Source organism: Pseudoliparis swirei, chromosome 3, assembly GCF_029220125.1.
Source record: "Pseudoliparis swirei isolate HS2019 ecotype Mariana Trench chromosome 3, NWPU_hadal_v1, whole genome shotgun sequence".
Lineage (NCBI taxonomy): Eukaryota > Metazoa > Chordata > Actinopteri > Perciformes > Liparidae > Pseudoliparis > Pseudoliparis swirei.
In genome coordinates, this window is record NC_079390.1 from 13,784,729 (window position 1) to 13,798,840 (window position 14,112).

The following is a 14,112-nucleotide window of genomic DNA, read 5'->3' on the forward strand; positions in this document are numbered from 1 at the left end:
GTCTTCAAAACTTGAGAGCTGTGGTATGAAACCCAATTATTTCTGGAAAAAAGGTATCATTTAAGATATACATCAACAGTATTATATACAACATATTTGGGGCACTTTATGAAAGTAAAACATTGACAATTTGTGACGACAAAACATATAAGTTACAGTTAAATTTAAAATAGCAGATGTTCTACTTTGGGGAAGTCGTGGTGCTGTGACGTCATCACCAAGAGACAATAAATCAAGGAGCTGAAGCTTCGTTCATGTTGCTGTTGGCACGCCGAGCAAAGCAGCAGGTATGACATGTAACTAGTGGAATCTGCCATGCCTCGTGTTGGTTGGCACAACGAGGGACTGGAATACATCAACTATTTGTTCGGCAGTGATATGTTTGATACTTCAGGTGTTAGGAGAGGACGCGGAGTCGCTTCTTAGCCCGGAAGCTAACGTTAGCATGGACAGCGCCACTAAATACGGTAGCTAGCTATCGTTAGCACGCGAAGTTGTCCTTAGTTTATAAAATGCATCAACTAACAATTTGGTAGAACCCTAAGTCTGATGTTTTTTTTTTTTTTAATCTAAATGTGTAGCCAGATCTTATTAGTCAGTTACTAAACACTATGGGAACAAAACGTTAACTGATTAAGTTTTACTACAGGCATCATGCACTTTATGCTACTATACATTTGGACACATTACTTTTATTAACAAAATTAGTAGCCGCTCTGAAACTTTCAAGATTAACTTTTAATCTCGATGTGTAAGCCAACATGAAGGAACCATCTTTTTAGTGCACAGACTGGGGAGGAAAGAGTCAGATCAAAAGCTCCAGAACAGTTGAATGGACCTCGTGGGAGTTTTAATGGCTGCTTCCAATGTTTCAAATACAAAAAACAAAAGTCTGACTTTTAAAGTGTATAGGTGTAGCTGGGACATTAACTACCTTCATTTTGCATGTCTTTTTGCAGGCTCAAGAATATGGACTTGGCATACGGCCCATTGGGCCTGGGTGCACTATCAGGACTGGCCTGTGGGCTTCTGCTTGGTTGGCACCTTCGGGCTCGCTTGGGCCCCACATCCAAAAGCTTGATGGCAGCGATGGGGAACGGCGCTGGTGAAGCAAACGTGATGGGCGAAGGAGGCGAGTTCAAGATGATACTAGTGGTCCGAAACGACCTGAAGATGGGCAAAGGGAAGGTCGCCGCCCAGTGCGCTCATGCAGCCGTGTCCGCTTACAAGCAGGTTCAGCGCAGGAACCCCGAGCTCCTCAAACAGTGGGAGTACTGCGGCCAGCCCAAGGTGGTGGTGAAGGCCCCCGATGAGGACACCCTGATCGATCTGCTGGGTCATGCCAAAGAAGTAGGGCTTCCTGTCAGCCTGATTCAGGACGCAGGACGGACTCAAATCGCACCCGGCTCACGCACTGTGCTGGGTATTGGACCTGGCCCAGCGGATCTGATTGACAAAGTCACCGGAGGCTTGAAACTCTACTAGTTGGGTCTATGAGTTTCTATTTTTATGAAACAATTGACCCAATTACATGTAAAACTACTTGATTTTGTTTTGGGCACTTGATCACATTTGTCGACTCAAATACCAGCAACGGCTTTATATGAATAAATTGACTGCTACTTGTGACATCAGCATTAACACAACAAGCACCGCTTATGTTCAGTCCTCCACCGTGTCTGAAGTCACGATGCTCAGTCAACAGAATCCCAGCACAATAAAATAGTTTTCATTGCAGACACTGACTTGACAAAGTAGGCGTTACTAATAACGTTAACAATGGCTGTGAGCTGGTATGCAAAATAGCAATGCCATAATTGTTGTTTAAATTAAATGTTGATAATCCACCTAGACTTGCCTTCTATGAATGAGCACAGACTTAAAATGATCTAGTAATAAAAGTAGAGACAAATGCCAATACCCAAAAATTAATTCTGAAATGATAGTCATGGTTACAGTGTAAAGGTTTCACAGGATACAATAGGTCACTGCCAAACATCTGACATTTTGCAGTAGAGTGGTTAATGCCCACCCCTTCTCAAAAAAACATATGCATGTTGCATATTTTTCCTGGTCTTAAGATGTTGCATTAGTTGACAATCCTAAAAGTTTGTTACACATAAAAGTAGGAAAAAATGCCTCCAGCTAAAATCAATCGCATCCATGTTGTCTTGTGTGCATCGACAGGAGAGCCATGACAAATCAAACGTTCAGCTGTTCTGAGGTGCCATGTTATTTTTATGAATGGTTGCAACTAGTTGTTGGTCTGCGCTACTTGTAGCACCCATTGGTTTGTACCACCAGAGGGTGCTAGGACTACAACCGTACAGTGAGCCAAGGCTGCTGTTGAACTGACCAGAGCCTATTCAGCGAGACATCGCAGGTTAAGAGTTAGAGGATTATGTTATAATCCATTTCCACACCAGTTTGCTGCATGCAGCTGAATCAGGAGCTTGGACAGTTACCACAGATGAGAAAAGAAATGGTGAACGTTATTCTAGGCATAAGAAATCAAAATGTTCTCCACGACTGGTTTGCAACATTTTGTCAGTGATGTACAAAGAAATGTAAACTAGCGCAAAATCCTTTTTGGTAAAAAAATAAAAAGTTGCAAAACCCAGTTGTCAGATTTAATGATACAATTGTTTAACACTTATTTATTAAATAACTACAGATTTTTTAATGTGCAGCAATACACTAATGTAAATGGGACTCTTGCAGAGGATAAGTAAGACACAACCATACTGTTCTTGACAAACAAGAAGCCTTTATTTTTAAGTGGAAAACAAAACCGCGGTTTCATTCATTATGATCCTGATTATGCACAATCAAGTATCTTAAGTGCACAATATCAATCTAAGGTAATTTAGATAAGAATATAAGTTCAACGAGTTAATCACTGATTTCCTGTATACACGAAAGCCTTTGATAAAAACTTCAAATTACCACCAAGTCCTGTGATGCGGGTTCTGAGTTGGAGCGGGTCAACTGAAACAAGTTAAAGATGACCCTCCTTACAGGACCCGAGGAGAAGTACGTTTGACAAATCTCTCCTCTACGCTCCACCACAGTGAATGATATCCAGCAGAACCAAACCGCTGCAGCAAGAGGGGCACGTTAGTCAAACCGGTCTGCAGTCCCTCCCGAGGTGGAACAGTCCCACATCCGAGCATTACTTAAAGATGGAAACGTCTGAATACTAGTTAGTCTGGAGAGTCCTGCCTAGGCTTTGCAGAGAAGAATCAAACTTTCCTGCAAATCATATGTAAAACACTCCTTTGGATTCCTGTGTGGGGACATGACAGGTGTAGCGTTTCAGGATTGTGCTCATGGAAGCGGCGGTCTGATGTTCAAATATAGAAGAACATAGTAGCATTTTTTTGTGTCTGAATATACAATAATTAAATGCGTTTTACAGTCCGACAGAAGAAGCTGCTCACACACATCAAAAGGAAGAGGTTCTACATTAATTTTCTTTTCACTACAGAGTGCAAATCAGATGCTTCACAACATATCTTTTTTAACTGAGAAGAGGACTAGCTCTTCTCACAAGCCCCCCCATTGTACATAAACCATTTCCTATTCAAATAAAATAGACAAAAGAAAAAATAATCTAGTCAATATGGAATGTGAGAATTAATCTTTGCGATTCAATATTTTTCTTTGACAACAGAAATAAAACTGAGTCCTTCATGACAGTTTAAAAAGAGGGGGGAAAGAAAAGGGGAAAAAGGGTTGTCTGTTATTCCCTGCTCCCTGTGGGGGTGGGGTCGGGTGGGGGGGCAGAGAAAGACACTAATGGTCTGGTGAAGGACTGAGGGGGATGGATGGATGGTAGCTCCCGGCTGGGGGTGGGGTCTTCACATGCCGTAGCCAAAGCCTGGCTGGGCTGCTGGCTGACTGTATCCTGCAGGCGCCTGGTAGCCGTAGGCGTAAGGTTGCTGGGGGACCACAGGTACGCTGGGGCCCGCTGTCAGCATCAACTGGGGCGCGCCTGCAAGAAATGCACCCACTAGGTAAGGTTTCAAACACTGGAACCGGCCTGTTTTATTCTCACAAGAGCCACAGTTCTGATGTCAAACTCTAAAGATTTGGTAACAGCGCATTCTCATTGGTTTTCATATAGATGTATTTTGTTGTTGCTTTAAACAAAAAAAACTATCCTCTCCAGTTGTGGTACTAAAAGAAACTACTTTGAAATGCATTAAAAGAAAATAGTAAAATACCAGAACCTCATTTACAAAACTCAGATTACTGAGATTAAAATGATCAAACAGATCTTTTTTCAAAAAGGCCTGTAACATGAACGCCTATTTTATGTTCTAGAGCAGCTATAAAAGCAGTTAATACTTTTCAGGGTTTTAAATTTAGTCCGATACAGGTATGCAGGGACGACGGCTGCCTTTGGTCAGTGAAATAGACACGGGTGTAATGAGAGGACCGTTACCATAGACGATGGGTTGCGTCTCCGTTGCCTGCTCCTCCTCTTTCCTTACAGACTCTGAACTTTCTAGTTTATCGACCTGCAATGCAAAAAAAACAATTAATTGATCACTAAACAAGTTGAAAATCCCCTGAACGGTGACACAAATTAATTAACTAATCTGTGATGACTTTTCTGACAAGTGGGCTGCCACGCTACGCAGATTTCACGCAGCAGCAAAACAAACACAAAACCCAACTGTCAGGACCAAGACCATTTCACGGGATTGAACCAGTGCTTTTGACACTATGCTGAGATTTTGACAGTATGCCAAGATGTCTACAGTTTGCACCAAATATAAGCTGGACTTCTAGCATTCGAAGTCTTAAATAGTAATAATAAATAAGATGAAGAACCATCTGGGTGGCCTGTCTGATGTAACAATAAAAGCGGCCAATTCTTTAAATAAGTGCATGACTAAATAAAGCGACAGCAAGAAGAAAAACATCAGGCAACCAGTCAGATGCAACAATGAGCAGAATGTAGAACGTACACACCAGGACGATGGGCGAGAGCAACTGGATGCAGTTATTTGCAGAGGTAAAAGTAAAGGCTGGCTCAGCAGTGCACTCTCACGTCACGTTTATGCTTTTATCATTCCGTTTCTCCATGCCTCTTCAGAACACAGTTCTCATGCTCTTTGTGTTACACCGCTGGCAGTGAGTAAGAGGCTGCAGCACTGAGCGGCCGTTTGGGAGGAGAGAGGAGAGCGAGTCTCAGACCAGGTGCTCCCTGACCTTCTACATGAAGCCAGGCAAAAAATAAAAACAGCCTGCTGCTACGTATCAGCAAGAGGCGTGACGGACATGCTTCGATCCTATACCCGGGATCTAAATAACCCTTACAAAAAAAGGAACATATATATATATTGTGCAGTGTCGGTATTTGTGAGGAAATGCACTTTTATGAGAAATAGCAGGGGTTTAATAAAGTAATTGAAGCCTCTGACTGGATTAACACGTTGATGTTTAATCTCTCCTGACAGAGGCACTGTACTTCAGATGGCCGTCATTGAATTTATTATATACAATAACATCCAATTTATTTTTCGATTAACCGATTATGCATGCAAGTTAATGCCAGAAGTCAAAATGCAAAATATGAAATCTCCAATCCTATATTGTTGCAGCAGATGGCTAGTTACATTTCCTCAGACTTAGCATTATTAGGGACTACACAGACAAAGTTCCACAACAACTACAGTTTACACTCATCACTGATTGTCAAAATGAGTAGCTAAAATGAATGCACACTTGAGGTTGCAGTCTTCCGAGCTAAATCCTTTTAGATCAAATACAGAGCATTTAGCTTTCACCTGTTCATTTACCGCATCAACCTGCAAGAGAAGAGTTGCGGCATAGGAAAACGACATTAAAATAGTTTCCCTGGATAAGAATTTTGGTAAACAGACAACTATTGGAAATCATTTTGAGTGTCATTTAATACTTTCCACGGTCGAAGGAAAACAACGGTAAGAATTAAAAATGTGACAATATGCAATAAACCAGATAGTTTACAAAACGGAAGCTGAAATTCTCCATGTTTGAAAGGCACATTGTTGCAAAGGATCAAAACAGGAAGAGATGACTGACTTATTTTTGTAGTTTGAATGATCTTGCACATAATCAGAATACGGAAAGTTAAAACCTGGTTCAGAGTACTGGCCTGCTATCCGCCACGCTGCCCCTAGAAGAGAACCTGAATTAATCTGGACAAACTCAAATGTGCTCCGCTCGTCCCTGAATCCTCCGACAGGACGACAGGCGCTTTGCTCCACTATACGAGCTTTGTTTATATCAAAACCAGTTTGTGTCTCCGTTCAGAAAAGAGCTGACCCACCTTGCTGAGGTACTCCCTCATGACTTGAATGAAGTACGGCATGGAGAAGTCCATGATGTTGTGCCTCCAGGCGGTCTCCAGCACCACGTCAGGCCGCAGCAGGTCGTAGCAGGTGAACAGGCAGGCGGCGAAACACTCCTTCTTGTCCTCCTGGAGGAACCAAGACAGCAGCTCCTCTGCCAGCTCAATATCCTTGGACTCCGACGCATACTGCATGGCATCCTGCGGGGGGGCACAGCACAGACGGGTTCAGGGACACAGTGCATCAGAAACAGTCAGTGAGAGTAAAGGTCAATGATATAAACACCTTATAGAGCTTGTCCTTCTTGCAGAGCTCCACACTCTGTTTCCAGCGGTTGTTGCCCTTAAAGAGGTACGCAGCGATTCTCCTGAACTCAATCAGCTCGTGCTTCTCCAAGCGCTGGGCCAGTGAGATGTTGTCGAAGTTGTCGTAGGCATCTATTGATGTCCTCAGTGCCTAACAGGGGAAAAGGGGAGACCGTCAAGTCAAACAATAAGGAAATGTCCGATATGAAAAAATTTAACAAAAGACCGCTGCACAGTGGAAGGCTCTCTTCTCACTCACCTGATAGTCTTCCTCTGTGATGAAGAGGTTGTTAAGTGCTTCATTGACTGATTTGTTGTTGTGGCTCTGTACTGACCGCAGGTAGGGCTTGATCAGAGGCAGCTGCTTCACCTGTGGACACACGTGTACATTCAGCATCATCTCATGAGCCAAATTTACATCCTTCATTTTAACAGAATTTCACAAAAATCGACAAATTAGTCTGTCAAATATTAGGAGTCATCGCAATAGACAGTAGGTGGCACTATTTCTCCTCTCAGGTGCAATAAAACCATTGCAAAAGAATAAGAAACAAGTCAAAGACAGACAAATCTAAAATGGTGGAAAACGTGATGAAATATGGCGATTATGTTCATTTAATGTATTAATAGACATAACGTTACAGTCTCCTTCTTGGCTCACACAGATTTATTTTAGAATTGAGAGAGATTCACTCAGAATATGCAAATTCAAATTGTGCACACAAATAGGTTGATGGCAAAGCACTCAATCCTAAGAAACAGAAAGTTTGTCACACCCCATCATCTCTTGTCACAATGAGATTAAAGTGTACCTTGTTGAAGAAGTTCACGGCACGGGAGTGGTCCAGTCTGGGAGAAAGCACTATGAGCAAATCATTCAGTAACAATGGCTTGAACTCCAGATAGAACTGGGTGGCTTTGTAGTACAGCTCCACATTGGCTACCTACGGTGAAAAAACAGACACAATAATTAGCAAAAACAGTGCAAGTTAAACCATGTCAATAGTTTTGCAATAATAGCTCAACACAGAGGCATAAAAAACACAAATTTCTAATTTTGACCACAAATCGAACGATACCTTGGTGATTATGTCTTTGAACTGTCCCTCCTTCCAGGCGTCTGATGGGTGGTTCATCATGGTGATGATGGCGTTGTCAAACTCCTCGTACTTGTCGTACAGGAAGACCAGCTCGGCCCACAGGTGAGCCTGCTCCGCTGCTCTCAGGACCTTTGGGATGTTAACTCTGGACCAGAAGAGCTCCAGATGCTCCCTCATCTTCTGGGGCTTGAACTTGGAATAAAGAATGGCCAGCTCCGTGAACATCCCCATGTGAGCACGCTCCAGGCCCAGGGCGGCTTCCAGCATGGTGATGAGCTCCTCAAAGTAAGCGCGGTCCTGGGTGAGAGGAGGGACAATGGAATGTGGTAGAAGTGGGTTATTGCATGCATGTAGGATTGTAGTCGCAAATGAACATGATGTGTTGAAACACACACCCAGAAAATAGAAAATCCCCTTGTTCCCAGCTTACTTGGTAGTAGTTGATCAGCTCCTCCAGCTCATCGGCGTGCACCACGATGTGGAGGCCGCACATCTGTGCCAGTCTGAACTCCTTTCCATCCACGCAGGCGAAGCACACCTCTTTCCAGGTGCGAGTGCTGTTGGCCTTCCGGGCGCCGTCCACAGCAGCCTGGTACTCCCCGAGGTGCACCAGAGTTGAAGCCAGACGACCGAAGTTGGAGACGTTGTTGTACAGCAGCTTGGCGGCATCATACATTTTCTCATCATAGCAGCGGTCACCGACCTACATACCAGAAACAATGACCACAGAATTAATGTTTTGGCCCGACAGCGTGTTCACAGAGAGTTGTATGAGAGCAAGGCTGACCTGTTGGATGTGAGCATTGTTGGGTCCGTTGATGAACTCTTCCAGTTCAGCCAGGCGATTGGTTTTGGCCAAGGCAAAGATGAGCTCCGTCTCCACGTAGGACTCACGGGCCTTCTTACGAGCCATCTGTAGGAATTTCACCAAGTCCTCCCAGTTTCCTGAAATACACAGACGGTGATATTAAATGATACATCTAAGTTAATTAAGCTTGTTCTTATTGAATAGCAGCTAACAAGAGCACCAATATTTTGGTTATAAATGTAATTTAGTCTGAATTCTTTCCCATTATTTGTTACATGAGGAAATGTTGGGTTTTGATCAGCATTTACTCAAAACAGACAAATAAAGCAGACATCTGAAAGTACAATCAGGGACTTAAACCACAGCGATTCAGTTAGAAGATACAAAAAGTAACGAGGGCTGAACGCTCGCATCTTCCCCTCTGGTCTCATGCACAGATAAGAGTTGAGCTCCGCTTGGGAGAAGGGTGGTCACTATGGGCTGGATACGGCCTTTGAGAGGTCGCCACAAAACGCTTATAGGGGGGTTGGTATGCTTGGGAGGAGAAAAACTTGAGCGACTAGCTGAAATAAAACTATCAGCAAATACCCCTGGAGGACCAAAATAAAAACTCCACAACATGGCCGATTCATATTGGACGACTGCAAACAAAGGGGACTTCTGATCAGAGTGATTGATCAGTTTAAAAAAAAAAAAGCCCTTTGCTGTGCCTGAAACAGAGTAGCCACTTTGGTCACGATGAAATGTATCTTCAACCAAGTGCGGTGCTGCGCTTTTCTTACGCAAGCTCAACAAGTCTCCTTACCGCTCTTATCAGCAGCCTGTACCACCTCCATGTAAGCAGAGGGATCATCGGCTTTGATGTAGGAGTCGATGGCCTCTTTAACCAAGTCCTTCTGGAGCTGAGCTTTGGCCAGCTGGCTCCACACTGCCGGCTCATTGCAGCGTTCTGCAAACTCATAGGCCCGGTCCAAGTTGCCAATATGTTCAATCAGCACCTAGATTAAAAATTTTAAAAAAGGAACTTTGATGATCACTGCTTCTTTAGTCAATAAGACGTTGCTTTAGCTATTTATGAGATAATGACTGACCTGCACAGCAGAGGTGTTGACGTCAAACTTCTTGAAGATGGCAAAGGCCTCCTCGAAGAGCTCGTTGCTTATGGCGATGTTCGCGATATCGGGAGCGTCATAGTTGTCCAGCCTGCTGATGTACTCCATCACACGAGTACGGTCGGCTTTGATTGCGGTTAGGATCAGCAGGTTCTGCAGATTTCTGTGGGGGGGGGGAATGAACAGAGACACTTTAGTTTTGCCATTTGATTTTGAAATAACAAGGCAAGAAATCCAATACTGTTTCAAGTAAACACCTGTGTTCACTGAAGACCGAGTTGTCCAATACAATCTTCTCCAGCAGCTCGATGAGCTCGTTGGGCAAGTCTGCGGTCATGAAGGCCTTGACTGTGACGGATACCTCCTCTGGGTCCTGGGTTTCTGACAGTGCCGTTTGGACAACCTGTGGGCCAAGGCACAGCGGCTTAGAGAACATCACGCAGCTGCATCAAATGGGATGAGACTTGTTTTGAGTATACTTTACCTGGTCAATGAGTGGCCGTCTGAAGGGGTTGCTCTCCAGCAGCACGCTGGCCCACAGGTCAGGGTCCTTGCGGCGCACTAGGTAGCGAGACAAGCTCTTGAACAGGGAGTTCTCATTGCACACCTGATATGAGAAGACCATAAATTACAATTCTTCCCGCCACATTGAAAGCGAAAAAAAATAGGTGAACTGAAACATTTAGATACACCAGTGAGATGCAGGAAAGTAGAAAAAGCTCATCCTCACGTCGATCAACTCCTGGTCACACTGTCCTCTCTCGTATGCCACACAGGCCAGGTGGGGGTCTCTCTTCTCACAGTACTTTCCCACCACACGGCTGTCATAGTATGGGTTTTCCCTCAGGAACCTCTCAGGGTTGTTGTTGCTGTCAATGTAGATCTTGGCCAGAGCATTGTGGGTGGCGGGCTCCTCGCAGCCCTCGTGGATACGAGACTCCAGCCAGGGCAGCAGCAGCTTCAGTCTGTAAGGAGGACGGATGTCAGCACGTCCTTTCGAGTGCTCACACAATGTCTCAGACGGGAATGAAGCACACATGAAATCCTACTCGGAGGACTAGCTAGACACGGTCCGTGTTAGACTTTTTGAATTGAATAAGATTCATCTGTAGATTACTGTAATCAACATTTACTTCTCATACAAAATAAGTTTAACTAAGGTTCACTCTCCTTTAAAACCATCAGTAAAGTGTTTTATTGCCAATAAAATTCCAAACGTTTAAATTTGATATTACTGCGACAGAAAGCAGTCCATTTCTGAGAAGAATGAATAATCAGACATTTTTGATAAATATCACACAAGTTGTCGTGAAAGAAAGTAATTATACCACAGCACAGCTTCTGTTTCTAAGCTAAATTGTCAATCATAGTAAACTCATCCGAATTTCAAATATGCTTCATCTTCTTAACCTTCTGGTATTTCAGAAAAAAATGCAACTACTGGCTGGCACAACCTTTTCCCTCCCGATTAACATTTTTCTAAATAGAAGGCATAACCCCCATCTGGTAGAACCAAATTACTTTTTTGTATTCGTTAAGTTTAAAAAACATTAAAGTAGAATAGTGCAGCACCTGTTTCTCTTTTCCACCTCAGCGACTAGTTCATCAGTAGAGAACTGTCCCCTGACGACCAGGATCAGACTCTTGATGACATCCTCTGAGCAGTCCACGTCTAAGAGACCACCAATCACAACAGGCAGACGGCTAGGATTCACCTAAGACGAAACAAATTAAACGATACGTCTCATTATCTTATTTCTGAAATACAATCATGTAGTATAATCGTCATGATGCATTTGAAGCCCTTACCTTCTGAACATAGATCTCAATGTACTTCTGCAGGTTGTTGCGGTACAGGTAGAGGACCAGGTCATGGACAAAGTCGAAGCGGTCACAGACGATGATGAGTGGCAGCTGGTCGGTGAGTTTGGCTTCCTGTTCGTCAGTGGAGAGAAAGACACCAGGTTGAGTAAGACAATACAACAGCAGTATTCAAGCCACAAATCAACAAATCTTGACGCATCTTTTAACACCGCACTTGGAATTATAATTTACATGTCATTTTAGGAATATAATATAGATTTATCTTACTGCAGATATGACAATACTGTATTGCGTAAAATGGTGACTCATCAGAGCCACTGAAAACATTTTAAAATATACCCTCCTTAAAAAAGATGTACACCTCCGTACAAATCCCAATCCTGTACTTTGGAAAAGGATCGATTTTACCTGATACATGTCCTGCCATTCCAAAGACGACAGAGGAAAAGCACAAACGATAATTCACTACTGGGGATCTGCCAGTAACAATAATTACTTTCTAATCAATAGAAGGGGGTCAAAATGTGATGCTTTTTCTTTAATAGCATGCAGCATTGTAAAGACTGACTCGCACTTTAAAAACTAGTTTATTGGAGATGAGGAATGAAGATTCTGCCTGAAGACTAAAATGGTATTAAAAAAACAATCAACATTTAAAATAAAAACAGCAAGAAAGCAGATCAGGAACAAAAAGGGAGCGTGTGACCACATTAGAAGAATGGACCAGGTAAAGGAAGAAAAGAGATGTAAAATGTCCGCCTATGATCGCTCCAGCTGTCCCTGCATCTTTACCTTGAGGAAGTTCTTGACGCGCTCAGGGTCGTAGCAGTTGCTCTCTCTACAGATCCTTTCCACCTCTTTGATCTGGCCCGTCTTGCAGGCGGCTTGGATGTACTTGAAGTGGACTTCAGGGTCCTGACTGAAGTTCACAATTGAGCCCAGGAAATAGAACAGACCTGAGAGAGACAGTCACTTTTATTAGGCTAAAGCTTATACAACATCACCAATATAATTATAGCATTATGGATCCAGTAATACATCCTAAAAGCTATAACTGATATTTAAAATGTAGCTATTCCCTAAATAGCGTATTGAACCTTTATACTTCAATACTCCACTTATAGCAGAGGTGAACTTAATCTCCTCCAGGCCATGATTCTGCACAATGTATTGATGGTCCTGGGTCTGCTGTTCTAACTGATAATGGGGGACTGATATATGTAACTTGGCATTGGGGAATGGCTGCATCTGATGTCTTGCTCTGTGAATTGCCCTGATGTTTAAAACATCTGCACTTAAGGTTATATTGGCTATTTTTCAGTAGTGCGAGTCTCTGATGTCATCAGTGTCCATGAACTTGAAAACTTGTTTCTTTGTTTACACAAATCATAAGTCTGGGAATGCGACAGCACTGGCAGAAAAAAAGGCAAGGCTTAAATAGTGATTTTCTATGAGCAGCATCACAGGAAATAATTACAGTAATGTAAGAGCAAATACAGTTTGCATGTATCCTTCAAAATTTTTAGACATAATAAACAGTGACATAGTTTAGCAAAGTATTCGACAATGATTCATCCTATTAACACCCATCCGTTCCAAAAGTATAACGGAGCAGTTGACACGCACACTTTATTTTTTTCATACGACAAGAAAGATCACCAAGAAGGGTTTCCTGAAAGAAAGTGTCAAATCGACGAAAGTTTAGGATCTCACCTTCAAAGCTCTTGAAGGACTCGAAGAGCTCGGTAAGAGACTGTGTGGTGAGCTGCTCGTGGTACTTGGAAGCCACCTGGACACAGATCTGCAGGTTCTGGCGAATGTTGGCCGACAGCATGGCCCTGAGGCACTCCAGAGAGTCCTCCACCGACAGCGAACCAAAGAAGTTCACCAGCCACTGGAGGTTTGAATTAAGCATATGGTTACACAATATCAACCATTGTCTGTATTCAACCGGAAAAAGAGAAACTAGTTCTCATTTCTTTTCACGCAGTGACATAAGCCTACCTCTGGGTTGAGCAGGTGCGTGTGCACCACAGCACGCTTGATGTCATACAGGTCGGTGTAGTGCTCCAGAGCTCTCTGCAGGAGTCCAGCCTTCTCACACAGCTGGGCAATGTGGGCACGGTCATAGTTGGTGAACATTTGGTTGCCCAGGATAGCATCAGCGACCTGCAAACATGACAATGCAAGAAAGAAACAAAAATAAAAGAAAAGAAATTCACCCCAGCTGGACTCCTTGAAGTAAAGTTTGTGTAGGCGTGTTCACCTGCGGGGCATGCATGAGGTTCATCTCCAGCAGGCGTGTCTGCAGTGGTCCTTCTGAGGGTCTGTTGTTCTTCAGAGCGTCTAGGAGGAATGAGGTGCACTGCTGGATCAGGTTGTACTCCATGAATACATCCACGATCTGCACAGACACAAATGAGAGCGCTCAAGAGAGGAAGACACACCATGTTTATTTAGCTGCAAAAGATAGTCAGAACTTTTTTGTACAAAATGAAGTACTTCTGCCCTGTAACCATCGGTACACGACACCTTCGTCCAACATAAGCATCACACTCTTGCCAGTCAACTAAAGTTCTGAAACACTGAAACAATTTTACAAGAGAGGTGCAAAGAAAG

At 43.3% G+C, this 14,112-nt stretch overlaps 2 protein-coding genes across 3 annotated transcripts in view; one reads left to right on the plus strand and one right to left on the minus strand.

Annotated features, from left to right (window-relative positions):
- Positions 1–2,620, plus strand: ptrh2 (peptidyl-tRNA hydrolase 2). 2 transcript variants are annotated; one of them, XM_056442228.1, is made up of 2 exons: positions 1–23; positions 960–2,620. In XM_056442228.1, the coding sequence occupies exon 2, from the start codon at positions 970–972 to the stop codon at positions 1,483–1,485; it is 516 nt and encodes a 171-aa protein (XP_056298203.1). In that variant the 5' UTR covers positions 1–23; positions 960–969; the 3' UTR covers positions 1,486–2,620. The 2 variants fall into 2 exon arrangements, with proteins under 2 accessions (XP_056298203.1, XP_056298199.1); XM_056442224.1 differs by lacking the exon at positions 1–23 and adding an exon at positions 141–287.
- A 127-nt stretch (positions 2,621–2,747) lies between these two features.
- The window catches only part of cltca (clathrin, heavy chain a (Hc)), a 29,901-nt gene continuing 18,536 nt past the window's right edge, over positions 2,748–14,112 (minus strand). The window contains exons 11-30 of the mRNA XM_056442211.1: positions 13,760–13,897; positions 13,498–13,662; positions 13,207–13,387; positions 12,286–12,449; positions 11,479–11,604; positions 11,242–11,384; positions 10,400–10,634; positions 10,154–10,276; positions 9,927–10,072; positions 9,649–9,832; positions 9,363–9,555; positions 8,537–8,694; positions 8,180–8,452; positions 7,729–8,046; positions 7,462–7,593; positions 6,909–7,019; positions 6,630–6,800; positions 6,323–6,544; positions 4,448–4,523; positions 2,748–3,994 (exon numbers count right to left, since the gene is read on the minus strand). Of these exons, the coding sequence (XP_056298186.1) occupies positions 3,861–3,994; positions 4,448–4,523; positions 6,323–6,544; positions 6,630–6,800; positions 6,909–7,019; positions 7,462–7,593; positions 7,729–8,046; positions 8,180–8,452; positions 8,537–8,694; positions 9,363–9,555; positions 9,649–9,832; positions 9,927–10,072; positions 10,154–10,276; positions 10,400–10,634; positions 11,242–11,384; positions 11,479–11,604; positions 12,286–12,449; positions 13,207–13,387; positions 13,498–13,662; positions 13,760–13,897 (3,393 nt within the window). The 3' untranslated portion in view covers positions 2,748–3,860. The remainder of the gene's footprint in view (positions 3,995–4,447; positions 4,524–6,322; positions 6,545–6,629; positions 6,801–6,908; positions 7,020–7,461; positions 7,594–7,728; positions 8,047–8,179; positions 8,453–8,536; positions 8,695–9,362; positions 9,556–9,648; positions 9,833–9,926; positions 10,073–10,153; positions 10,277–10,399; positions 10,635–11,241; positions 11,385–11,478; positions 11,605–12,285; positions 12,450–13,206; positions 13,388–13,497; positions 13,663–13,759; positions 13,898–14,112) is intronic.

What these genes read in the sequence shown, in the direction of transcription:
- ptrh2 (XM_056442228.1), top strand. Translation starts at nt 970, where the DNA reads ATGGACTTGGCATACGGCCCATTGGGCCTGGGTGCACTATCAGGACTG.